The following is a 27852-nucleotide window of genomic DNA, read 5'->3' on the forward strand; positions in this document are numbered from 1 at the left end:
AGTGCTGCCTTTTGGAGGAATATGGACCACTTTGGGAATCTGGACTAGAAAATGGATAGACCACTTAGGGTTAGTGCTTAATAGGCCATCCTACTAGAATCCTGGAAGACAAGTGTGCTGAGAGAAATGTGGACTATAGAGGCCCAGCTCAAGAAATTTCAGAGGGGAGTGATATTATCAACTGGGCTGGAGGCCATTCTTCTGGTATTTTGGGAAAGAAGGTGGTTGCCTTTTGCCCTTGTCCTAAGAATCTTCTTGAGCCTAAATTAAAAATAGTATAAATTTCCTTGGCAGAGGAGATTTCAGACAGCCTAATACTGACTCTGTCATGTGGTTATTAATAGTCACTTTTATATAGGTCTACAATAAAAAAAGAGAAACTGGAGCAAAAAGAAGAACAAACTGTACTGTTTGAAGTGAAAAAGAATATCAGAAAGAAAAAAAAAAAGAAAAGAAAAAGAATATCAAGAAATTGTAATGAAAGAGATGGAAAAGAAAAGTCTGTTTTGAAATGGAATAAAGGGGTGGTGTCCTGAGGAAAAGGCTTCACACAGCCAAGCTTCTAAATTGTAAAAGAGGGAGGCCTAAGGAATTTTCTGCTCCTAGGAAGAAACAACAAAGGGAAACTTATGTAAATGGAAAATGTAATTCAAAGGACCAAGCTTCACTCCAAGCAGGCAGTTGAACTTGGGATGTTGTCCATGTGGTTCTGATAGTTGAGTAATGAGGGACAAATATGAAACAGGGTTGTGGAATCTTCCTTTGTTAGTAATGCAATTGAGTAGGGCCATGGCGGCCAGGCATGTGTCAGACAATGCTTGGAAAAGTCACTGTGTGAAGCTGTGAAAGTAAACCTTGCATTGCATTGGAGACCCAAAGACGCCAAAGATGCAAGAAGCATCAAGACATCTACCCTAGGGAGTTGCAGACATGGAGTGGACCCAGCCCCAAGAGACAGACATGTGTTATAGTCAGCAAAGCTGGAAGGCACCATCTGAACCCTTTGACATGCATATGGAACTATAGGGTTTGGGCTTTGCCCTGCTAGGTTTTGGTCTAACTCCAGTATTTCCTCACTAAGTCCCTTTTACTTTCTTTAGAAATGTTAATGCATAGTCTCTTCCTGTATGTTGGATGTAATTTGGTTTTGGTTTTGGTTTTCTAGGGGTATACAGTTGAGAGGTTGCCTTGAGTCTCAGAAGGGACTTGAGAGTTTTAAACTATGCTGAGACTGTGAGAAACCATGGGAGCTTTTGAAGTTGGACTAAATATATTTTGCATTATGATGCAGCCATGCGCCTATGAGGGCCAGGTCATGGAATGTGGTGGCTTCAGTGAGAATAGCCCTCATAAACCCATGTCTTTGAATACTTGAGTTTCCTGCTGGTGGAACTGTTTGGGAGAGATTTCGGGAGTGTGGCCTTGCTAGAGAAGCTCGGTCATGCTCTGCATTGTGCTTTTGAACCAAGATTTAAGTTCTCAGCCACTGCTTCAGCAGCATTCCTGCCCGCCTCCTGCCACGCTCCCCACCCACGATGGTCATGGAGTCACTTTCTTCTATAAAGCGCTTATCAAAACAACAGCAAAGCAGCTGACACATTATGTCTTTAAAAAATATGTAGGACCTATTCAGAGCTACATTCTTCCTCTGGTTTAGTAAATTGTACTTCTAGTTTTTCTTTTCATGAGTAGATATATCTTTTCTATTCACACTTTACATTTTGCAATGACAATAAGTCATTAAGTATACTGATATATCTCACATATAATTCTTATCACGCATTATTTGTGGTCATGTCTATTTATGGATAGTACCTTTATTTGTTTTCTTAAAATATTTACTTTTCAGTAGCACCAATTCATTTTTTAAACCCACCTATTGCTGTTACCAATTGAAGAAAGTTTTTTAAATTGGTTATAGCACTCCTTCCCCCTCTAATTATTATTTCTACAAATGTTACTAGTATACTTTTAGCTTTCTTGCTTTCTTTTTAGATAGAGTGTTTGATCTTTTTGTTCTTTGGAAAATGATTTAGGCTAACTAAACCTGACTTTCCTTAGCTATAATCATGAATAATAAAAGGTATCACATAAGGTAACTAGGATTTCATTACATATGTAGCTCTGGAGGGCCTAGAACTCCAGGCTGGGTTCAAGCTCACCGAGTGCCATCTGTCCCTGCTTTTTAAGTGCTGGGATTAACAGCCACTATGACCAGTGTCTTAAACTTTTTTGTTTTGTTTTGTTTTTGTTTTTAAAGACAGGGTTTCTCGGTGTAGCCTTGGCTATCCTGGACTCGTTTTGAAGACCTGGCTGGCCTCGAACTCAGAGCAATCCGCCTGCCTCTGCCTCCGGAGTGCTGGGATTAAAGTCATATGCCACCATGCCCAGCTTAAATTTTTTTAAGCAGCAAAAATTAAGCCACAACTAGTTAAGCTAATAAAAGGTAAGAGTAGAGAAGGAAAACAGAAGCAAAACTACTTATGCATCCAATTTAAAAATAAGTCAGAGGTATGTTATTATTATTTTTTATAGACAAAAATTATATTGTGCCAGTCCTTCACTGAAAATCCCTATGGCTTCCTTTCTCCATGAGGGTAGAATTACATTTCATTATTATCTTTAAGCACTCCAAACCTGGCCCAGTCTGCCATGGTGAACCTCAGGCATTGTTTTCAGAACATTGTTCTTTGTTCTGCTTTGGTTTCCTGCTGCTGTGATAAACTACTGATGAAAACAACTTAGGGGAGGAAAGGGCTTATTTGGTTTACAGCTAGGAGTCCATCTTCCAGAGTAGTCAAGGCAGGAAATCAAGGCAGTAACCTGAAGGCAGGAACTGAAGCAGAGACCTTGGACAGCAACTGCTTACTGGGTAGCCCCCCCCACCCCACCCCCATACCCCTTCCAGGCTTGCTTAGCTACTTACTTTAGACATGCAAGCCCACTGCCTAGGGACAGCACTGTCCAAAGTGGGCTGGGCCTCCCTACATCAATGAGCAAATAAGAAAATGCCCTGCAGCCATATCTACAGGAAAATAAGTTGGAGCCAGTTCTTCAGTTGATCTTCTCCCTTCTTAGATGTGTCAAGCTGACAATAAAACTAACCAGACTGGCTTTTTTTTTTTTTTTTTTTTTAAGTTTTCGAGACAGGGTTTCTCTGTTTAGCCTTGGCTGTCCTGGACTCGCTTTGTAGACCAGGCTGGCCTTGAACTCACAGCGATCCGTCTGCCTCTGCCTCCCGAGTGCTGGGATTAAAGGCGTGCACCACCACGCCCGGCTCAGATTGGCTTTTAATATCTTCTTGAAGGCTCCTAAGCATAGGGTGTCAGCACTTGGGATTCCAGCTGCTGACGGCTCTTGCCTAACAAATCTACCTAGTATACCCAATCACTCTTTTTGATGGCTTTCAAATATCCCAACCATCTCTCCAGTCTCTCCTATACAAAACAGCATATCCAATGGCAGGTGTTCACCTTGCCTTGCCTTGCTTTGGCTTGTTACACCTATCTCAGGATGACACCGTGTGTGGTTAGGCTCTGTATCCGCATGACTTGTTGTGGCCTGCTGTATTCTCTGTACTGAGAATTGCACAGAATACATGCTCAGAAAGGGTTTTAAGCAGTGACTATTTTAGTCACATCCACAGTAGTGAGAAGCTTATTAGTATTAAGTTCTGATGAGAATGAAAAATTAAGTTCATTAAAAACTCAAAATAAATATGTCACATGTGGGAAGTTATGAAAAATAGGAAATTTAAATTAGCTTAAAACAGTGCAACATGTTAAATGTCTATTAGATAATCCCAGTAGCGCATGGGAAGCTTTTAATTCAACCTGTCATCAACTTCTTCAGGTTTGATTTAAAGCACTCCAAATTTGGCTCAGTAATGAGAAATATAAGAATTATATGATTAATTCTAATGAGATAAAGAAGAATTCTTTTTTTTTTTTTTTTTTTTTTTTTTTTTAAAGCAAAGGACCTTACCCAATAGTTCATGCTGCCTTTGAACACATTACTTAGCCCAGGTGCTAGGGGTTACAAAACTGAGCCAAAATGCCTGGCAGGATCAATATTAATATTACAAATAGAATTTTAAAGGAAAACTAAACACGTGAAAATGATAAGCCTTGTTAGATAGTAATATATTTTCTCACCAAAATAATCTTTCTGCTTCAGCTTAACTCCAGTGTCAGTGATGAGGGCGAGACCCTTCAGTCACTGCCTTGTGGACCTGAAGAACGGCATTCCCTTCTCGCAAGTGGACTTGCAGCAGCACCCAAGCCATTTGGGCCAGCAGAGCTTGGTGCTTGGCCAGCCACAGCACTTCAGTGGAGAGAGAATTCTGCCCAGTGGGAGCATACAGTACTCTGTGACCTTGCACAGAGCACCCACACTAACCGGTTCTCATTTCCCCTTCCGTGTGGGGTTAGGGAATCAGTGTATAACTTAGAAGAGGGCTGAAGACTTGCAGATAAAACACTGCACAGCTTTCCCACTCCTACAGTCTCCTTTTAAAATGCAAAATAGAGCCCCACAGGAATTTCTGTCAGAAATGCAGATTTCCTGGCTCTGAGACACACTGAATCAGAATGGACACAATTAACAAATTTCCCAGATGACTCTAAAGCACATTAGAGTGCATGAAGAACTAATGTGCACAATAACCACTGGGGAATGGCTACAACTTCTCAAGGATTTCCCTCTTTGATTTTCAATATATTAATTAAAATTTGATTACACGTTATTTATTATTTTTAATTTATAGTAGGTATATGTTTGAAGAGGTACCTTGCAGGAATCTGTTTTCTCTTTCCACCATATTTACTTTTTATGATTAAAATGATATAAATAGAAATATTTAAATATATTTTAACATAAGTAAATATTTTAAATAAAATATAAACATATTTTATTTGATTACATTTTGCCTGTGGCCCCTCTAGCCAAGCCTTTGGCCGGTTCTAGTTTCAGGTGTATATTCCTTCTAATTCTCTAACCCAACCAGGAAGTGGTTGATTACCCTCAGAACATCCATGCCACTATTGCACCGCTGGACATATCTTCCCAGGTAGTTCCGTATTTGAGAACACAGGACCTATAGCTGAGTGTGACCCCTGATGACTTTTTCCTTTAACAGCTTGCATAGCGCATCCTGGCACTATGAGCGCCAGCTAGCAGAAAAGAAGCAGACAGCTCAGTTTTGACTTAGAGCGCATCACCATTCCTTTTGAAGCGATTCTGTTCCACAATGTGAAGGATGGGGCTCACTTCAACTATATATCGGTCATAAACAAAAACAAGCCTGCCCCATACTCTAAATGTTAAATAATTTCTGAATGTTAAGTACAAGAATTCCACTGCTTTATGCTTATTTAAATACGATTAACCGGAAGTTTCAGTAATTATTCAAAAAATTATTGTGGCTATTCAGTTTCAGGAAGTATAAAGGACATTGGAGAGTGAAATAATTTTTTTTTTTAAGACAAGAAAGAGCAACACTGTCCTACTTCTAGCATGAAGAAGATCCATACTATTTCACAGAAATTATACTATGAGTTAACACCCTTCCTAGCTGGTAGAGGTACATGACGAAATAACAAATCCGTAGGTGAGAATTGTGTTAGGGTAAGAATAGCTCAGCAGGACTTTTCTTGGGGTGACATGTTCACTACCAGTCTGCTAGATCACTGTCTTTTCTTACACTGTAATGCACTTTTTGTGGTTACTTCTAAATGTGAAAAACTGCTGGGCCACTGCTTCTAGTTTAAATGACCATTTCCCCGAGCAGGTGTAAGTGTGCAGGACTGGAGAATTCCCTTAGCATTTGCCCATCCCTGGTACTAATTATCTTGTCACAATGGTTCAGGCTTTTCACTTTAACAATTGCAGAACAATTAAATTCCATGAGGTCTGACAGAAAGGAAGCTAAAGTTCCTTTTTGGACATTGACATTCTGAGCTCATGAAACTAACTGGGTAGCCCCAAATAACGTCAATTAGGCCACTAAACCTTTAATATGGAAAATAAGTTTCACCAAACCCAATTGCTCAGTGATTATTTAAAAATACCAGGGGGTGGGGGTGGGGGTGGGAAGGTGTTCCCAAACGTAGCCCAGGGCAGCCTTGAATTCTCTATGTAGCCCAGGCTGGACTGAACACACAGCGATCCTTCTGTCAGTTTCCCCAGTGAGGGATTACTTAACCTTGGCTGCATTTTTGTAATCTTATTTAAGGTGGGTTCTCCTTAGAGCACATCAACCTATTAATGAGTTGTCTATGTGTATATAATCCACTCGGCTGGTACATTTTTTAAAAAACTTCTGATCATGTTTGAGTTCCCATCAGGGAGAACAGCTAAATCAACTTCTGCGACCCCTCTCTTTACTACTCACCGGTTCCTAAAGTAGTACTCAGTTTCTAGAAGCTTCGACCGAGCCTGCAGCTTGGCTAAAGTAGCCATGGCCTCCAACCCTGTGGTTTACCAAACTTGTTACTATTAGTCTCCATGGCAACTGGGCTGAACCAAGGCACTTCCGACTCACTCCCCTTCCCTTTCACTCTGTTTCAGTTTCAAGTAACTGGACAGAGAATTCGGAATTTTTCATCTGATAACTGACTTCAGCCGACTCATTCCTTTCTCCTCCTGGAGTGCCAGAGGCGCTGACAGGAAAAGCCCAGCAAACGAAGGGGAGCGAATGGTCGCTTCCGGCTTCCGGTTTCCGCCTCCAGCCAGCTTCCGGAAGTACCCCTCAAAATGCTGAAGTGCTGTGTGCAAGTGGCCGGGGCTGCGGGAGTTGGAGTCGGTCCTCGGGCCTGAGCCTCGAGGCCGCGCTCCCGGGTGTCGTTGATGTTCGGGGCCGCCGGGCGCCCAGCGATCGGAGCCGCCGCCGCCGCCGCCGTCGCCGCCGCTGGGAAGAGCTGGTGAGACCGGCGGGCCGCTGAGGACGGGGCGGGCGCGCTGGCGGGCAGCCCCGCGGGGCTCCGGGATCAGGGACAGCCGAGTACTAAGTTCCTTCAGGCCTCGTTCCCGTCGCCCCTGCTAAACTGATCCCAATGTACCAGATTCCACGGCTGATGGGATTACAGAAATCCATCCAGGAAGTTTCTGAGTGGAAGAGACGTCAGGTTCTCACACTCCCTGCGCAGCTCGGTTTGTGTAAAACCTAGAAGTTTCCCACCACCTAGGAGGTTCTGTCCTAGTTCACGCGAGATGGCTCATGTCCCACAGTGTTAAGCATGGGGTGGAATGTGTCTTTAGTGTGTCATGACCTACTGCTGCAAGTTTTCAAACGGCTTTCGCAAATCACACTTGTCCCTTATGACTTCCCTGTGATGTGAGACTACCTCAGGCACAGAGAATTTAAGAGGCCGGTTCCCTGTGCCCGTGAGTGCCAGCGATAGTAGCTAGGTTTTGGATTTTATGGTTGAAAAACCCTCTTTGCCCCATCTCCACCCCCGTTTCTTCCAAAGCTCTTCCCTTTAGACAAACATAGTGAAACAGGAAAGTAGATATATTGCCGACAATCGTGAAACATAAAAAATTGACCAGTAAGTCAAGAAGTGCGATTTTTGAAATCCATGCCGATGGGGTGTGTGATGCTTGATTCTTTTGTATCTCCTACATCGGAAAAGTTGAAAGGACATTTTACGCCAGACGCTTCGTTTGGCTCTTCGCTACAGAGCATTTCTTAACGATTGTCGATTTTCCTGTGACTTTTAATTTTCAGTTAAAAAAACGGGGAGGAGGAGAATGTTTTTTAAGCGAGCCGTTTTTAATAGAGGCACAGTTCTTAGTGGCGTAAGTTTTCATTAGTTTTGGCAGTTGTACACGAGGGAGGAACCACCACACAAAACAAGATAGACTTCCCAACATCCGGGTGTTTCCTCTAAAATGTACTTTTCACAGTGTACCATCTGGTTGTCCTCCTGCCTCAACCTCCTCAGTACTGGAATTACAGGTGCACGCCGCCTTGCCCAGGCTTTGCTGTTTCTTGATGCAGTTTTTGTTTCATTCATTAAATTGTCTTGCATGATTGTTTTACCCAAGTAGTGAAATTCCTGGCTACTGGTGTTGCTACCACTAAGTAGTTAATTGGTGTCTGCTCTATCTGTGTATGTCATCTCATGTAAATCCTTTGAGATAAGCTCCATACATTCTTTACATCTTAGATAAGGTGACAACAAGAGATTGATTAGCAGTATGATTCTAGTGTTCTTAAAATTCTCCACCACCCTATTGTGTCTATAGGCATATATGAATCAGAAAATACATGCCCCGATTTGTAAAGCAACGTGTAATTTCTGAGCTAGTCTGTTTTTTTCAACTGTGTTTTGTGGCTTTGTTTTAACAACAATAAAACGCCATTAAAATGGATTCTGAACCTTTGCTTCTTCAATTTCATTCTTATTTGGTATCTTGGTTTTCTTTACATCTAGGAAACAATATAGTAAAAACTGCTTGTTTTGAGTAGCTGGGTTTTTTTTTTGGCTCCGGGTCTTGAACTTAGTTCCCTAAACTGTTAGCTTGGCTTGATTGAACATACTCCTTCAGATAGAGATTAAAGCAATAGACAGGATGATTTGGAGCAAATAATTGTGGGATAGCTTCTTACCATTCTTTCTGCGTCAAGCTGGAAACCTTTAAACTAACTTTAATAAGTTGCCCCCATTTTACCTTTATGTAAACCGTTAAGAGTGTTTGTCTTGTTCATATAGCAGAAGAGTTAAAATCATTATTCTGTGAAGATTATAATAAGGTCACATTCACCAAGTCAGCCTCTGGTTTGTATATTCTACATGTCCCTATCATCTGGCTCTGTGGCAAGCAGTAGGGTAGGTACTTACATTTAATTCTTAGCTGTTTTCATATTCTTAATCTAGGAATTCAGGGTATATATCAAGTAAACACACTGTAACATTACCATGTATAAGCTAGAATCAAGACATTTCTTACCCTACCAAACAAAGCTTGTTGACAGAATGAATTACTTTTCAAATTCAATTTTTTTGTCTTGTTAGACTTAGATTCTGACTGCATTTCGTTTAGGCATTTAAAAAAATGAGTAACTGACTTGTTGGAAGTGATTAGAGGCAGTTTGAAAAGTTTGGGTGACTCTGCAGTCTGTTATTAAATGAGGTCACAGAAAAAGAAAATTGTCTCCAAGTTTGATAGGTGAGTTATTAAATCACTAGTTGAAAAGTAGAATTAGACTTTGCTTTTTAAATTTTTATTTTTATTTTTTTTAACTTAAAGGTCAGCTGTTTAAGTTCTCAATTTTTTTTTTTCTAGGGTAAACAGGAAAGGAATTAGTTTTCTCAGATGTCTCTGGTGACAAAGTGACAGAGCTGTGGCTTCCAGCAGACCCTGCAACTGAATGCAGTCAGTGGAACTTTAACACATTTGGGGGAATGGATTCTCCTGGTTCTTAGAGAACATTATGATTCTTAAGTAGGGAAGAGAGATTCGATTCTTATTATTCATATCTGTTTTTTGAAGCAGGACTCAGATGCTTTGAAGACAGGGTGTCAGCTGTGTAGCCCAGGGTAGCCTCACCATTTACGAGAATTCTGCCTCTGCCTCTGCCTCCTTAAGTGCTGAGATTCCAGGTGAGATCCACTACACCAAGCCATCAGGAGAGTATTTCTTTTTGTTTTAGACATCGAGTTTGTCATGTACCCATGTACATGCCAAGGTCAGAAGAGGTTATAGGATGCCCCTCCCCCCAGCTCCCCGAAGCTGGATATTTAGGTGGTTGTGAGCTGTGCTACCTGAGTGCTGGACACCAAACTTGGGTCTTCTGGAAGATTAGTATGGATTCTTAACTGCTGCAGAGCCATCCCTCCCTCCCCAGACATAGTCTCTTAATAAATGGCTGGACAAGATCCGTTTCTTTGTTGCGGTGGTTTGGGGAACCCAGATATACTTTTAAACACTCTCTTGTTACACTGGTATTTTTACCAGTATCCAGAACAAAACAAATAAACAAACAAACAAAAATTCCTGAAAAAATTATCTCTGCCTGCCTCTTAGGAAGAGTAGTTGCTGGAAATAGAGGCACCAAAAGCATTAGTCAGTAACAGAATAATTAACTGAGTTAGGGGCGTCTGTTTTCTGGGCTTTCTTTCTTCTTCCTCCTTGTCCATGTCCTCAGCTGGCACATCAGATGCAGGAATGGTAGTTCACACCTATAATTCCAGTGCCCTTAGGAGAAGAGGAAGGAGGAGCAGGAGTTGAAGACTAGCCTGGCTTATGCTTCCTATCAGAGGGACAGGAGGAGGTGGTGTTCTGGGTTATCAGTCAACTTTCAGTCCTTCTGGGAGGATACGAGTAGGAAGGTAGGATAAGACAGCTTTCTGGTTTTTCATAAAACGTCAATCTTTGGGGAGAGGAACGCTGCTTCATGGCATGTTTTGTTCCTGTCGGGCATGCATTCTTGAGGGACATCTTTTCGGAAATGGTGGTAAGGGACTCCAAGATGGCGGCGCATTAATAGCACCTCACAGGCACATTGACGCGAACCTGATTTGAGGCTCGGCGTTTAGAAAAAAACTGGCTCACGAGATCATGGAACAGCCCAGTGCTGCCCGACAGACTCTCACTTCCTTGATGCCATGCCTAGCTCGAGCAGGGCTACAAGACCTTCCCGGAGCTGATGCTCTCGGCATTATACCCAGTGCTGTTTCCCAAGACTGCATTTGTACATGAGGTTCAAATGCAGAGACTTCACATATGAATAAAAACACCAAGCTAAGCAGTATAGTCACTGAGTTTATATGAATTCAGATTAAAACTGGCTGTTTGGTAAGCCTATCTTTGTAAGAAAAGTCTTAATTTTCTTGTTTCTCTTCCATAAGGCAAGGTCTTGTGCAAGAAAATAAATATATTCAGGACAGAGTGTTTTAGTACAGTGATCTAATGATGCTTTAGTACACCGGCCCAAACAAAGGAGGCCCAAGAGCTGTTGGCGACATGGACCTTACGAGTTCATTTCTCTGACCAGTTGATGCCTTTTTACCTGGATTATTGTAGTCAGAGAATATGATATTTATTGACTAATATTTTGGTTCATCCACAGGGATTGGATTGAAATTATATTAATTGTATTTTTCTGTGTTTCTGAAGTTTTGAAAGAATCTTCTAATGTAGATTCTAACTTACCATAGAATTCACTGAATTCTTCCAGTTTAAAGAGTTTATTTTCTTTATAGAAACAATAGCAATTGAGTATATTAAGGAAATTGCTTTCATTTGTAGTCATGTTGTTTATAATTTACTAAACCTTAGTAGTTATAGAAATCCTTTTCCAATAAAAAGTAGTTGATCAGGGGCTGGAGACATGGCTCAGCAGTTAAGAGCACTGCTCACTCTTTCAGAAGACACGGGTTTGATGCCCACACACTCACAGCTCACAACCATTTGTAACTCCAGTCCTGGGGGAATCTCTAATAACTCCTTCTTATACACTGAAGTGCACAGAGATACATGTAAGCAAAATACTAATACATAAAATGAAGATAAATGAGACATTAAAAAAAAAAAAAAAGAGTTGACGGGTGTCATTCCAGTGGACTAAGTGGGTGCATTAGCTTACTCTGACGCTAAGAGCAGAGGCTAACCCAGGTGTGGCAGTGTGAGCCTGTGACCTAGTTGAAGAGGGATCTCAGATGAGGTCCTGGGTGCTACACAGGAAACAGAGAAACAGGCGTCGTGACAACTGCCTTTAAAATAAACTGCCATTCTACTTGAAGACTTACTTGTTAATTTCATGTCCTAGGATGAAAATTTGAGCTATCTGTTCACTCGGTGACAGCAACGTTCTTGTCTTCTAAAAGCCAGCTATTACTGAACCAGTGTTGAACTTTTTAGTGAAAGGATCCCAATGTTAATGCATATAAGAGTGTCTTTAAGTGAAGTTTGTTTGAAGATGCGCTATTATATTCGGAGATTATAGGCTTTCCAGATTACATTTCTTCACAGAGCTGAATTTAAACAGGTCCTTTGTTGTACTAAGAGAAAACATACGGACAATTTTTAACTCATAAGTAATAGATAAATAACCTATCTGGTTATCAAATAGATGTATCACCCCTGTTGGTTGGTAAGCAGTTCAGGTGAGAAGCGTGGGTCTCTCTATGCTGTAGTCTGAAGCCAGCACTTCATATTGAAGCCTTTGAAGGAAGAAAGATTTTGTGTGCGTACGTTCAGGTTGTGAAAGGTGCACACGAGCCAGGGTAAGTGAGCGGCAACAACGTGTTGATTCCGTTGCTCACACTTTAGTTTGCCAGCCTTTGCAGGGTGGTGTCCCTGCCTCATCTCATCTCCAGCCATACTACCCTGCATCTTGTTTGATTTAGGTTTTCTAGACTTTTTTTTTTTCTGTTGAAACGGTGCATCCCATATCTAAGCTGGGGCCTTAGGCATTTGTTGTGCACTAAGCCTGTCTTAACAGTTAAAGCATAGAAACAAACTCTAGGGAGAGGATTCTGAGGTGTGGCACCTGTTCTCAGCTGCCCTTGATAAGCACTGGTGCTGTCCAGTCAGATGCTAGGCCTTGAAACTCACAACTACCACTTAGGTCCCAGGGACAGGTCTCTTGCTGTTCTTGGTTTGCTTGTCACCCCAGGGTTGTTGTGTTAGAATGAAATAAGTAATCTAGTTAGTAAATATTGACAGATAGGAAATACTCAACTGTCAGATGATATGTGGAGCATTGTAAATACTAACCCATTAAATCACCATGTACGTCTTTAGGTTTTATAAATGAAAATAAAAAGTTATAAACTATTATAAGGGACTTGCTAAAGCTCAAAAATATGTAGATGATAAAGATTGTGAGTGTTTTTGTCACTCACAAAGTGATTATATAGACCAAGGGTTGGAAAACTACTTGGATGCCACTTGATTTTATCCTAAATGAAAGAGAACCACATTACGGGATTCATTCATTTATGGCTACTTTTATATTATAATGAGAAGGTGACCAGTAAGAAATTGTCTGGCCTACACAGCCCAAAGTATTTGTAACCCAACCCTCTTATAAACTCTACAGGCTTTGTTGGCCTCTAGAAAACTGTTGGGAGTGCATTGATGCCCAAGGTGCCTATCAAACTTATTTTGAGAAATTATGGGCCAAGAAAGGTATACAACTGAAGTACCTAGAACATTTAAAAATTGTCATATCAAGTAATTTAACATCATTGGCAACTGAATTTGCAAAGAACTACATAATTTATTAAAGCTCCAAAATAACACAGTTGCTGATGCTTGCTGATCAAAAAGACTTAGCAGATTGCTTCAGAATGTGTTAGTGACAGCCCTTCAGACCACTGAGGTGCCAGGGAGGAACTGACCACAGTTTCTACATCCCTTGCTTAGGAGCGTTTAGTGGCCTAAAGGTATGCCCACTGTGTGGTAAAGCTTTCTTTTTATATCTGATACACACTTTGGAAATAACCTGTCTGTCTACCTCTGATATTGTGGCAGTGCTGAGGTAAAGTGTAGGGGAAGTAGAAGGTGCTAGGCCTCCTTCACCTAGGAATTAGTGGGCCGGGAAGGGTAATTGATTTTAGGAAAGGGGTAGGTGTGGACAGGGGAGCAGCCATTTATGTAGAAAAATGTTTTCCATTATTACATAATAACCATGTAAAATACTGGGATCCCGTGTATGTGTGTTTGTATGTGTGCGTGTTGGATGTGTTCACCTATATGGTTACATGTAGATGCCAGAGGTTGACATCTGAAGGTCTTCTTCAATGATTTCTCTACCATACCATTTTTGAGACACTGTCACTGAATGTGGAGCTCACCAGTGAGCTTACAGGATCCTCCTGTCTCTACTCAAGGGCTGGGGTTGTAGGTATGCACCCCCATGTCCATCTTTTACATTTGCAGCAAGACCCAAACCCACTGAGTCCCTGACCATCACCCCCAACTGTACTGTATGTAACTTGTTTTGAAGTGATTCTGGTGCTAGGAATTTATCTTTTGAGATAGTCTGCTTCGTATGCCAGACTGACCTCAAACTTAAACTTAATACTTCTGTCTCAGCTTCCGGAATGCTAGCTAGCATTATAGACAGGTGGGTACCTTCACACCCAGCCATTCCCGTATAAGTAAAAAAAATACTTAGATGAGAAATGTGTTAAGCAATCAGGTAGAAGCTGTCATACTTTGAATAGTGCAGTTATATTCCTTTCAGACATTTGGCTAAGAATATGAACTACAGCCATATTTAGAGTGAATTGCTAGTGTGGAGAACTAGGTTACTACTGACTGACTTTATTTCTTGTTCTCTGAAACCTACAGGCATTTCAGTCGGACAATGGAAGAGCTTGTTCACGATCTCGTCTCTGCACTGGAAGAGAGCTCTGAGCAAGCCCGAGGAGGCTTTGCTGAAACAGGGGAGCACTCTCGAAATCTCTCTTGCCCTCTGAAACGCCAGGCCAGGAAAAGGAGAGGGAGGAAGCGGAGATCCTACAATGTTCATCACCCATGGGAGACTGGCCACTGCCTAAGTGAAGGCTCTGATTCTAGTTTGGAAGAGCCGAGTAAGGACTACAGAGAGAATCATAGCACTAGTAAGAAAGACCACAGTGACTCTGACGACCAAATGTTAGTGGCGAAGCGTAGGCCATCTTCAAACCTGAATAACAGTGTCCGAGGCAAAAGACTGCTGTGGCATGAGCCTGACTTTGCCGTGGACAGCCTTGGGCACAGAGCCCTCCGCCGCAGGAGGAAGGTAAAGCGCATGGCTGTGGGTCTCCCCCAGGACATCGCCAACAGGAGGACACTGAGCCAGCTGCCTGAAGGCTGTAGAGATCAGGACATGGACAGTGACAGAGCTAACCAGTACTCAGAGTTTACCCGGAACAAAGTTAAGAAAAGGAAGTTGAAAGTCATCAGACAAGGACCAAAAACCCAAGAGGAAGGAGGAGCTTTGGAAAGTGAAGAAATGAGCCAGACCAATAAAGACAAAATGGAGCACGAAGAACAGAAAGTCTCAGATGAGCTCATGAGTGAAAGGTGACTTTTCTGTCTTCTGCTGATGAGCTTGTTTGTGTGCATGCTTGGGGCTGAATGTGTTTTATATTTTAATTAATTTTGTTTTAAGATAATTATAAATTGCCACAATGATAGCGATATTACTTTGTAACTAGGTTAGTATTTCTTTATAATTTACAGCCTTTTCACACAAGGCAAAATTGCTTATTTGATTTATGCAAACTGTTGGCTGTGTTATAATTGTCTTGTTTTTCAGCTACAAAGAGCAAAAAATGTTTTTCTTTCAGAAAGAATATGTGTTTGGATGCCAGCGCTTTAGGATGTCTCATTGTTTGTGTAATTATGGAGCTTTGGCCTTTGGAGCATTTTTGGGTACATATTTCTTATTCTGATTCCTGATGTCCAGAGTTCATACCCTATGACGTGTGGCACTTAGTGTGTTGATCTGTAGCTTGCCAGGGAATTCTCATCACCTATGAAATAGAAAGACCTGATTTATTATAGTGTGAAAGCAGCTGATTTCTTCCTTAGGAAGATGGAGATGGTAACATTTCTGTGTAAGCAGGACTGTTTGTCCATCACAGGAAGTAGGCCACCTCTGTTGTGATTGTCACATGGTCCTTGAACGTTAGAAGGGAGTGAGCCTTGCTGTTTATGTAGCTGCTGCGGCTTGTAAGGGCAGCCAGTGCTGCTGCGTGCGCAGCACATGTCCTGAAGGCACAGGAAAAGGGTGCTGGGAAAGGATCTGCGGTTTAATTTGTAGCCTCATTTAACCTGGGTGATTATAGACTTGAGCTGTGTGAGTGTGTTTGTGTGTGTGTGTGTGTGTGTGTGTGTGTGTGTGACTACAGTCATGATGAGAACCTGGTTAGACTTAACAGAATGATATTTTTATTAGTTTATTACTCACATAGTTTTTCCTTAAAAAGTAAAGGAGTTTTAGAAGAAGGTTTTCAAAGTTTATTTCTTTCAAGAAAGTTACTAATTTTGTTTGGAACAGAGTTGATTGTATGGTAGTACTGAGTCATTGTGACTCAGCCAAAAGCAGTGAGCTCTGGTGCTCTTGCTGGGAGAGTTGGCAGTGGTGCAGCAGACTGAGCTCTGGACTGTTCACAGATCACCTGCTTTTCTGGTTGGTTTGGGATTTTCTAAGCCTTCTTTTTATTGATTTATGTTTTGCTTTTTCCACCCTGGAACCACACGGAGGCAAAATCCTCTCGTTTATTTCTCTTCATTGTTCAACAGATAATTAGTGTCTGCAAGTATGTCAGGTTCCCAGTTACTCACACCTCAGGCGCATAGCTTAAATACAGCCTTTTAAATCAAATAAAGCAACTATAGTTCCGCTGAGTTTTAAGCTTTTCTTTATATCAGTTTTCTGCCACTTAAGGGCTCAGTGCAATTTCTTCTGGGGAATGATTGCTACATGGTTAAGGCATCTTCTACTTTCATTTTAAAAAGGTTTATATTTTCTTGAATTTGATTTATAGTTAAGAAAACTGTGGGGTGTGTGTGTGTGTATGTGTGTGTGTGTACAGGTACATGCACATGCTTGTGTGCACGTGACAAACATTTGATTAACTACTGCACTGTGCAGTGATGGCTCAGAGACTGATAACACAGACTCTAACATGCTCGTAGGTTGGACTAGACACATGTGCAGATACTGAGAATGGAATGCTCTCATATGTGAAGGCTTCTCACAGGAGCTGCGTTTCAGAAAAGAGAGGGACAAAGAATCAGGAAAGAAGTGGCATGGTTGTCAGGTCAGGGCAGAGTGAAGTGTCTGTAGCTTATTGCCTCAAGGATATAAAGAGGATCTGAGGCTCCAGCAGCCACATTTCTTGAGGCCTGCATGCTTTGGTAGTTGGAAATTTCACCATCTAGAAAATGGGAGTGTTTGGCAGTGAGGACACAGTGCTTTGTAATCTGGGCAGTAGCGTCCTCAGTCCACACAGTGGAGGGGTGGATGGTGCCTGTGCTGGGAGGAGGAAGAGTACTGGGGGCGCCAAAGAGCTCTCCTTAGAGTAGAAAGCAGTGAGAAGTAGCACTTGGAAGGTGGTGCCCTCTGATGATGCCTGGTTTTTATTCACAGAAAAAAAAAAAAAGAACCAAAAGGAAGAAAGGACGAACTAACATTAATGTGTATATACATTACTCATTACTCATGGGCTCTATTCTCATCGGAGCAAGAGTTAAAAGACCTCCAAAAAGGAGAAGAGAAACTGCATCCTTGCAGATGAGTTGTCATGGCCACTGGCTACTGGAAATGAAAAGCCTTTCTGGTTAAGTTCCTGTGGCCGCTGGCCAGGTATCAGTAACAGAATAGAATTATGTACAGAGCAAGGATCATTGAAGACTCTCCTGCAGGGTCTAGATTTCTGCACATCCTGAGATACATCGTCATGTTGTGGACATAGGTAGCCATGCTTCTGGGAGGAAGGGCATAAGCAAAGTGCCAGGCATAGGAATGCAAAGACTTTATGAGGAACCTCACCCATGGAAAACCCTGAGATTAAATTAATTCTGCAAGTATATATTAATCTTTATAGTTTATAGTCAAAAGCTGTCATCCTAGGTGGGGTATGTATGGAAGAATATGTTTTATGAGCTTTTTAAAGGTAATTTAAGTTTACAAAGACAGTTTACACAGGTCATGCTTTTCACGTTCCCATGCTCCAAGTCTATTTTACCTTCTACTATTAATATTTTATATTACAATGGTACCTCTACCACAGTTAATGAATACGCATGTATTTTTAAGTTGGTATCTTGTTAGAATTACTGTTACTTTTATTTAAAATGGCTTTCTTCTATTTGAGAGTATCATGTTTAAACTTGTAGTTAACCAGTTACATTGAGAAAAGGTGAACCTGGCTCTATGTAGACTAAATTAGAGGATTGTAGATCTGAACTCAGAAGACTGACTGCAGAAAAACAGTGAATAGATTCACTGCTTGCAGGCTGCATAATCTTTCCTCACTGTGATCAAAGCTAACCTTGCTTGTACTTAGTAAGCACTGGTCTGACTGAAAACTATGGCGGATGTGATTCTAGAGTGCTACATTAGGCTTCCAGGGGCTGTGTACAGAGAGTATGCCTCTGTGGAATCAGAGGGATTTGGAATTGTAAATACATTTTTTTTTTCTTGGGGTTTCAGCAAAGGAGTTATGCCTGAGGTGTGTTTAAGGACTGGGTTGCAAGGAAAACCAGAAAAACACTAATATAGTTTGGACCCTTCCTACATAGCAGGGAGGTCAAACTTCTGAGATAGTTATCATTTTCACGCAAGACCATCTGTCTTTGTAAATAGGATGCTGTGGCTGCTGTACCTTTGAAACAGTATTATATATTGCTGTATAGGAAACTTCAGTCATTTGAAGAAAGTTGAAAAAAAAAAGTCCTAATTAGAGCTTTTTGAAAAAATTGTGTCTCCTGACAAATTCTTATACCTGTCATAATTTATTTTTGAAAAGCAACAAAAGCTGATATTTGGTATGTAGACAAATATGTGGATTTAGGTGTTAGCAATGATTTTCATCATAAGATCTTTATAATATTTTAAAGCAGGCTAATGTGCCTGATTTTTAATAAGCTAGGTACATTGTTTTATATATTAGTGAACAGAATATGTTTTACTCAGGGCTGGAGAGTAAAGGTGCTTGGACCAAGCCTGATATCCTGTGTTTGATTTTCAGAACTCACAGGGTAGGAAGGAGAGAACTGGCTCCCGTAAGCTGTCCTCTGACCTCCGTATGCATAGCTTCATATCTTGGTACATGCACACACGCATACACACACACGCTCGCGCACACACACACAGATACACATACACAAAAACTATTTTTAAAGGCAAATTTTCTATTTATTTATTTAATTTTATTTTTTGGTTTTTCGAGATAGGGTTTCTCTGTGTAGCTCTGGCTGTCTTGGACTCATTTTGCAGACCACGCTGGCCTCGACTCACAGCGATCCACCTGCCTCTGCCTCCTGAGTGTTTGGAGTTAAGGCATGTGCCACCGCACGAGAGCGCTTCTTAATTTTGGTTAAGCCTCATCTTGTTGGTAGATGTTGCTGCTAGATTTTGCACTAATAGAGAGGCACCATTGTAAACTCCTTGAGAATTGTCGAGAGCAGCCTGTTTAGAATATTTACAGATGTGGTGATGGAAGTCATTTCAGCCAGGCCCTTGTGTTTCTGTGCTGAAGAAAATCTCAGCCTGTTTCTGCTTGAGACCTTCCTGTCGTAGTGAGCACCAGTGTTTCAGGCTCAAGCGGAATCGCATGAAGCACCAGTGAGCATTTTGATGAACACAGATAACAGAATGCACCCTGCGTCAGCACCTTCTTACAGTCAGTCTGGCTTCTTGCCCAGGTGCCATTCGATTCCTGAGGTTTTTATGTACCAAAAATAATATGTTCTGTAGTTAATGGAACTGGGATATTTGCAGTGTGATTTGAGGGAAAATAACGTCTTATTTCTTTCAGTTCTTTGTCAGGCTTGAGTTCCATGTTTGAGCTGCCGTGTCTTTAAAGTTTCACGTCTGAGGGATCAGTTGGTCTTTTGATCTGTTGCATTTTTCTCTTCCTTGTCACAGTGACTCCAGCAGTCTCAGCAGCACTGATGCCGGCTTGTTCACCAATGATGAGGGAAGACAAGGTACTGAGACACCACTCCCCTCTTTAAACAAAGTTCGTTGTAAAGTTACACATATTACTGGTTATTTTATATATCTTGGCTTCTTAACCCACTCAGAGGTTATATCTAAAAAGTAGCATGTGCCACTAAGCCTTGCATACTTCAGTCATTGCAATTTGGTCTCTTTCAGCAAGATTGACAGAGCATTCAGAGAATGGACTTGCAATGATTTGTGATTTTTATTCATTGTCACACTTACACTATCCCACCAATATGTAATTAAATGACTTTTATTAATTCAATATTATGAACTATTAACCAGAGTTATCTTACATCTTCGGTCTTTTCTGTCCAGCAAACTTGCAGAATCTTTTTGCACTTTAACATCGCGGTAGTTTGAAGCTGTGAACAATTTGGAAAGGGTACCAAGAGTGAGGAGTCGCCCTTACTTGGGGTGATTTCATTTAGTCACAGCAGCCTGGCTCTCTCTCTACATTGTACAAATCATCAAGTTGAGCTAGCCATATGCATACTTATCACAGAGGTATCTTCTTTATTAGGAATGCATTATTAGGGCCAGGAATGGCCCTGTGCCCTCAATCTGAGCACTTGGAGGCGAGGCAGGCAGATGATCTCTGAGTTCTAGACCAGCTAGAGTTCCTTAGTGAGACCCTGTCTCAAAAACCAAACAACCAAACATCACAAAGAATGCATTAGCAGAAAAAAAAATACATTTTTATTTATTGTCTTAAATTATAAATCACTGATTTTTGTGGGAAAACCTCCATAGTAACATTGCCCATACTTTCTCTTGAACCTGTTCGGTAAGGCAAGCACATAAGTCAGCCATTCCTTTTACTTACTCATAAGTACATGTGTGTTTGAAAGACCTTTAGAAGTTGAGACTTTATCTGGAATATGTGAGTAGAACTGCCTTGGTAATAAAATACAGATCTTACATAGGTTATACATGTTGATGACATGACGAGATAAAATGCTGAACTTTCACCGAAAGGAAGTTGTTGGCAAGCCTGACCCTTGTCAGAAGGCACTGGAGCCACAGTTGCAGTAGTCTGCTGCATCTCACACTGCCAAGGGATTGTCGAGCATTTCAGTTACTTTATTCTCACCTCATTTCATTCATTAAAAACTATGTGAGTTCCTATTTTTAATTACTTTTTTTTTTACATGGAGGAACTAATAAAACTGAAGTTACTTTCTCAATGTTTTAGGACAATGGATTTTTAATTCACCTATCTGAGTCCATGCCCAAACTTTTAGTGACTATTTTATTTACTTTTAAAGAATAATGTTGCATATCATATATAGATGAAGTCCGATAACTTCATTTTTTCTCAAATAGTTTTTTGTTTGTTTTTTAGACAGGTTCTGTGTTTGTACAGCACAAGCTGACCTTCCATTCTTAAGCTGTGCCTCAGCCTTCTAGGTAGAGTAGTGGGTTAGGCATGTGTCAGTACCTGGCATAGAGCTCTGTTAATGGCAGTCAGATGTAAGCTGCAAAGTGTCATGTTAGTCCCTGCTTATATGTAATGGACCTGTTCTCAGACATTTTAATTTACCTTTCCTATGAAATGTTAATATTTAAGTTTTATAAATTTTATATATTTTAACACAATATTGTTACTAGTTCCCTAATTCAAATAATCTTGCAATTCTCGTTTTACAACTGCTTTTAATGTTCACTGTTTATTTGAACTAAATTGGTTTCTCATATATCCTCAGCTTAAGTTTGGGCTTTTTTTTGCATTGCTTTTGTTTCCTTTGTAGTTTTTCCATTTTAAAACTTTATAGTAAAAAGTATCAAAGTCAGAAGTCTCTTAAAAGGGCAAATCATCCTTCACGTATTAAATCCTGTTGCAAACAAACCATCAGTACTGTGGCTCCTTGGAATCTTAGGAAGAGTTACAGATTCATTTAAAATCTCTTCCCTTACTTTTGTAAGCTGTCTACATTCTATACTTTAATGGTTTTTATATGTTTAAGTCTCTTTGTTGTTCTTAATTCCTTAAGAGAAAGACAAAATGTTGATACTCGGCAAGGTTAACTGAATTTGATGACTATTTCTAACACCCTGGTTCCACCTAGACACCCCCTGGTCAACACTAGTGAGGAATTGTTATTCTTTCATACCTGTTGCCATGGTAAAACGCAGTCTCTGGGGGACCTTGTGTCTGCACAGGTGATGATGAGCAGAGTGACTGGTTCTATGAGAAGGAGTCAGGAGGAGCGTGCGGCATTGCTGGAGTCGTGCCCTGGTGGGAAAAGGAAGACCCTGCGGACCTGGACAGGGACTTACCTGACCCCGTGTTTGAAAGCATCCTAAGTGGTTCCTTCCCGCTCATGTCACATCCTGGCAGAAGAGGTCAGTAGGACTCCCTGAATGCTGGCTCCTGTTAGCTTATGGCTGCTACTGGATATTTACTGAAAGGATAGACCAAAGTGGAAACATATAAACACAGAGTGCTGTAGAGAAATGTGCTGAACCCTCGTCCAAGTACTGTATTCACCCACTCTCACGCCATTGAACAAGCTGGCTCTCTTGCCAGGAGAGTGCAAGCAGGAGTGCGGAGTGGGAGAAGGAGTTCCAGTGTGTGACTACGAGCTGGCTAAGGCAGAGCGTTAGAGCCCTGCTGGGAATTGCCTCAGTTCTTTTAAGTGTGGGCTTCACATTTCCCCAATAATATTCTTGGTGTTCACCACTATCGGCAACTTCGTTTTAATTCTCTGCTGATAGGATCTTCTTCCATGCTCCAGTGATCACAATACCTTCTAAATTAACTGTTTGATTTCCCAGGTTTCCAAGCTAGACTCAGTTGCCTTCATGGAATGCCTTCAAAGAATATTAAAAAATCTGGAGGGGCTTCACCTTCAATGGTAGGCATGCTTCTTTATTGAATTGTCATGTTTGGGAATTTTTCCATTTCTATGGAATAAAAAGCCACATCCTCATCCTTTGTTTACATTTTACTATTATACTTAAAAATAATCCATTTTTTTGTAGGCTGCAAACTGGACCAGTGAGATTCCCCTATAAGCCAAAGCTTCTAAAGCTAATAAATTAGTTACGTTTTGACCACCTGGGGAATGGCACTCGAGGGAACCTGGCTCCTGTCCTCTTCCCTGGAGGAGTACACTGAAGGGCGAGCCTCTTTGCTGCAGACCTGGGCTGTTTTTGCTGCAGGACTGGTGTTCTTTCTTTTAGAAGGAAGTGAATCTGACTGGGGAGGCTTCCCTGAGATGTAGATACAGGGTAGATACAAACTACTGTGTGTTTGATACACTTTCTTCTTATGGTTTTTAACATTGGATCTATTGATGTATTGCTTGCTTTGCCAAATGCTAACGAAAGAAAGAAAATTGAAAATGATATTTAACCCAAGTATGACTGGTTAGGATTCAGTTTTAATATCAACTGTTGTAAATAGAAAATTATGTATTGCCATCTATGGTTTATTTTAAAAGAAGTCTTCTATACCAGCATTATTTAAAGCAATTGTGTTTACTCAGGGCACTGTAATAAGGGCTGACCTTAAGTAACAGGTGAGGGTGCTAATCTTTGCTCAAGTTTGTGTTTTGCTCAACTTACTTCGTACTTAGAAAATCATTTTGTATTGTAACTCTGTTGTTACAGTTTCTGTTCTACTACAAAAGTCATCCCACATCTAAAACAACACAGTGATGACAAACTAGTCGGCGATGGGGAATGATCTGCTGTCATGTTTTCAGTGGTGTGTGTCTGATCCCTGAGCCAGTCACGGCTGCCACACTGGCTTGGAACTTGATGAAATCATGTGATCCATGTGTTTTAACAATACTGCATGACCGAATCTCACTGTCATGTCTAAAGTAAGATGTTTGTTCATCCTTAGGATGGCAGCCCATGTGTGCCATTGAGTTTTAAGCTCATTTTCACCAAGCAGGAAGGTGGTGTAATTCTTACATATTTCTAGTTCAAGGCATTTGACTTCTTTAAAATGGTTATTTTAAAATTATTAATATTTTTACAAAATTCCTATAATTGACAAAGTCTGGTTTAATGTTTTCATGTTGTATGGTTTAATTGTCAGTTCATTCATTTAATGGCTATATTAAGTATGATTGGAAAGGAAACTTAATGATGACATTGCTTTTACCTAAGACTATTGTGGTCTGAAAGATTTAAAAATAAAGTAAGTAGGAATATAGGGCAGTATCTCTGGAGAGAGGTTGAGCCTTCCGACATTCTCACATTTAAAGGTGCATGATGCGCTTAGTAATTGTAGTATAGATTTCATGCCGTGCCTCAGAGTTCGCAGCCTTTTCTGACTTACCAAAGTGCTTTGTTCTGTGTGGTCACTGTCCTCTGTCTGAATAAGTCACTGTAACCCCAGCCTGCGAACTTAGCCCCAGCACTCATGAGTCTAGATGAGTGAGTGCTACCTAATTCTTGGCTCGGGGCCACCTGTTCTTATTTTTGGTCCGCTGCTTGCTTGAGCAAAGCTGGGATTTGTAGCCCATTTTCTAGGCTTATTGCAGTCTCACTGTGGTGTTTTATAGGCACCATCACTCTGATAGGCTAGCTTCATGGTGGCGATGTCACATGGCTTCGCCATACCGAAAGCTGCTTTTCCTGTCGAGTAAAGGTGATTAGGCCTCACTTCTGTATGTGTGTGTGTGTGTGTGTGTGTGTGTGTGTGTGTGTGTGTGTTTAGCATGGAATGAGTGTGTTAGGCCATGGCTGCAAACTGAGCTCCTTAAGGTTTTCTTTCTCAACCCTGAATTGTCCTTGCTTAGATTTTTACATACTTTAATTTTTTTCCCAATAAAACTCTGACTTGGGCAAGAAAGGCAAGAGTTTCAGTTTGTGCTGATATTTTTCAATTCTCCATGTGCTCTTGCTCATAACGCACATAGCTTTACTACCTTAAAAACTTGAACCTGCCAAGGCCGTCACCATTAAGGGGCATTTGTTATTTCTTGTAATTAGAAATTAAATCCAGTTAGCATAGATTCACACGTGAAAGCCAAAGTATATTTAAGAAAGATTAAATTTATGGGCAAATTCTAACATGTGTAGCTCCAACCCATTAAGCAGAATGGAAACAGAGAATTTTAGTGGGTGAGCCATGCCTGCACACATACAAGGATGGAGTGCACTTGAAGGAAATGGCAGCGTGAGCTAGCTGAACTATGGGACGTTCTCAGTTGATCGTTCTTATTCCACACAGACTTAGTCACTGTACCTACTTAGGGACTAGGGGACCGTTGCTCCTCCAGCAAAGTCAGCCTTGGCGTCCTGTGGGTCTTGGGTCTCCATGTTCTCATCAGCTGCTGCTGTATGCCGTTTGGTGTGTGTGTGTGTAAAGGTATTCACTATGTTTTGCTGACTTATGAACAAAAAAGCCTGGACTCTGCTGCTCTAACATGTATTTTGTATATAAGGCTCACTATGGCCTTCTCATGCTTAGTAACAATGACCCCACTTTGAACCTGAATTTAGGGCCATTGAAAGCAGTAAAATCACCAGGTAACGCACAGGGATTTCAGCTAACCAGCGCCTTGCAGCTCACACAAAGGACACTTGTTTACAGCACCAGAGCTGCAGGAAGGAGGCCGAGTCCTAGATCCTTTTAGCTGGGAGTGCTGATTTGTGAGGCAGATCACATGTTTTCTCACTGCTGTGCACATGTCTGTGAATTATCTGCAAAAGTTCTGAGCATTGGCTTTCAGGTTACAAATAAATTTTAGCTGGTAGATCATTTCTCAGATTCAGAATCTGCAAGGAGGAACAAGAATTGGCTGTACTTTCGTAGAAAACAGAGTGACGGTGCAGAACAGTGGTTCTCAACCCGTGGGTCGCGACCCCCACAGGGGTTGCATATCAGATATCCTGCTTACCAAATATATATATTATGATTTGTAACAGTAGCAAAATTACAGTTATGAAGTAGCAAAGAACCAATTTTATGCTTGGGGCTCACCATAACATGAGGAACTGTGTTAAAGGATCACAGCGTTAGGAAGGCTGAGACCACTGTTGTACAGTGTGTGAGGCCTGGAAGTCATGTGTTTGTGACATCACTCTGGGTCTTGGTATTACTTGGACCCTGTTTACTTCAGTGTGTTGGCAGGCTTAACTGAGATAAGTACACACAATAGGCTTATGTCCGTCTTTAGCACATAGTGTATGATAATAAGTGGAAATTGCTGTAGTTATTGCAGATGCACACACTAGCTGGGAATGCAGCTTACATTTTTATCATGGATCCAAGTGTAGCATTTGACCTTAAACGTTTTGATTCTTATTTTATATATAATTTGATATTACCTTAATAGAGTGCATAATTTATAGACCTTTAGGCTTCTTTTGTATTTTACTTATGTTTGATCTGACTTCCTTTTTTAACATAGTCTGAAGAATTGTTCTGAATGAATTTTTGCTTAACAAGTGCTTACATCTCAAAATTGAACTGCAAGCTATAAAGCCTGTTTGCTTATGTCTCCTCCCTCCCTCCCAAATCATTTTGACTGTTTATGAGGTTTGAATCCAGTCTTGTTTCTTTAAAAAAAAAAAAAAAAAAGTGCCCAGGTGATGTGAGGCTACATGTCCTGAGAAGTTACTGTTCAGAGCTGCCTTGGCTGGATGTGGGGGTGCATGCTAGTGAGGCCGAGGCCGGAGGTGGGAGTTAGAGCTCATCTTTGGCACCAGCAGACTTGAGGTCCGCCTGTGCTGGATGAGACCTTGTCATCTGGTTAGAAGCTCCAGTTACTGGGCCCTGCTAGCCAACCTTTTACTACCCAAGTTTAGGAGAATTGTTACTTCCATGGAATGTGCTAGGGTCATCACCCAGAAGGTACAGCCCAAATCCCTGACATTTCTAGACTTTATTCATTAAGTGCAGTTCAGAATGATAACACACTATTGGTGCTGGAATCAAGCTCGAGGAGACCGGTCTTACAGCATGACCTCAAGTACCCTGAGTAGAGGGCAGCTGGCCATGTAGCCAGGGTAGCTACTCTTGTTTTTTTGCACAGGGTCTCACTGTGCACCCCTGGCTGGCATGCAACTCACTAGGTAGCCCAGGCTGGCTTTGAACTCACAGAAATCTGCCCGCCTCTTTCTAATGCTGAGACTAAAGGAAGGTGTGCGCCACACCTGGTTCAGGATAGCGTCCTCCTGAGTGTTCCAATTGATCTGTGTTTCCTGAGGGTTGAGAGCTTTTTAAATTCCGTTCTTACTTTGTTTTGAACTAATGATTCATCAACGGGTCTAATATGCACTAAAGTTATTCAAGCGGTGATAACTGCTGAAAAATAATGTGAGACATTGTGGTAAGATAGCGGTCTTTGTTTAAAGTTTTTACAGTTGCTTGAAGGCCAGTTTTTGCGTGATCATAAGAACATGTAAGGTACTGATGGTATTTATTTATTTATGCCAAAATGAATCTGATTAGTTAATTTCTTACATCTGCATTTTCAAGTTTAAGCATATGAACGAAGCCTGAATGTCACCCCTTAATATAAGTCGTCTTGTCACACTGTTCATACTCACAGTCCCCTTGTCACCCAGAGTGCAAGAGGTGTTCTCTGTTGTAACTCTTGAGGCAGTGCACGCAGTGGCTGACCATGCATGACTGTTGTCGCTGCTTACTTAATGAACTTACGTTGACAGTGACCATCTGACGATGGTGAACTCATCAGGTCCTGCTCAGTGTTTGTGGTGCCATTTCTCACAATTCTAGAGTAAGAATAGGGAGGCTCTACTATAGTCTTTGCCTGAGAAGGCCAGTTTAAATGGAATTGGCTTGAACAAGGGATTTATTTATTTTGGTTTTTGTTTGTTTGTTTTTGTTTTTTTTTCTTTTAAAACACATTTTTATTGAAAAATAAAATAATTCATATTACATCTCATTTTCTATCCCATCCCATGCATCCTCCCATTTCTCCCTCCCTCCCACTTTCACCCCAATCCCCCTTCCCTATGACTGTGACCGAGGGGGACCTCCTCCCCCTGAATATGGTGCTAGGGTTTCAAGTCTTCTTGGTAGTCCGCTATCCTTCCTCCGAGTGCCATTGGGCCTCCCCAACAAAGGGACATGGCCAAATATGGGACACCAGAGATCGTGTGAAAGTCAGTCCCCAGTCTCCACTTAACTGTGGAGAATATTCTGTCCCTTGGTTAGATCTGGGTAGGGGTTTGATGATGACTGCACG

The 27852-nt window shown here is 41.2% G+C and overlaps 2 protein-coding genes across 7 annotated transcripts in view; one reads left to right on the forward strand and one right to left on the reverse strand.

Moving 5' to 3' along the window:
• Positions 1-6672, reverse strand: part of Spata17 (spermatogenesis associated 17) — a 163947-nt gene extending 157275 nt beyond the window's left edge. The window contains exon 1 of the mRNA XM_051148107.1: positions 6392-6672. Within this exon, the coding sequence (XP_051004064.1) occupies positions 6392-6459 (68 nt within the window). The 5' untranslated portion in view covers positions 6460-6672. The remainder of the gene's footprint in view (positions 1-6391) is intronic.
• Positions 6673-6733: 61 nt separating this feature from the next.
• Gpatch2 (G-patch domain containing 2) overlaps positions 6734-27852 on the forward strand; it is a 130445-nt gene continuing 109326 nt past the window's right edge. Inside the window, exons 1-6 of one of the 6 annotated variants that reach the window (XM_051148105.1) lie at positions 6734-6920; positions 14305-15021; positions 19598-19659; positions 21839-22021; positions 22454-22533; positions 22661-23927. In XM_051148105.1, the coding sequence (XP_051004062.1) occupies positions 6847-6920; positions 14305-15021; positions 19598-19659; positions 21839-22021; positions 22454-22533; positions 22661-22693 (1149 nt within the window). In that variant the 5' untranslated portion in view covers positions 6734-6846 and the 3' untranslated portion in view covers positions 22694-23927. Of the gene's footprint in view, positions 7150-14304; positions 15022-19597; positions 19660-21838; positions 22022-22453; positions 22534-22660; positions 23928-27852 lie in introns of those variants that run through there. The other 5 variants (XM_051148103.1, XM_051148102.1, XM_051148104.1 and 2 more) reach the window with 5 other exon arrangements.

The sequence above is a fragment of the Acomys russatus genome, chromosome 6, assembly GCF_903995435.1.
Source record: "Acomys russatus chromosome 6, mAcoRus1.1, whole genome shotgun sequence".
NCBI classification, from domain to species: Eukaryota; Metazoa; Chordata; class Mammalia; order Rodentia; family Muridae; genus Acomys; species Acomys russatus.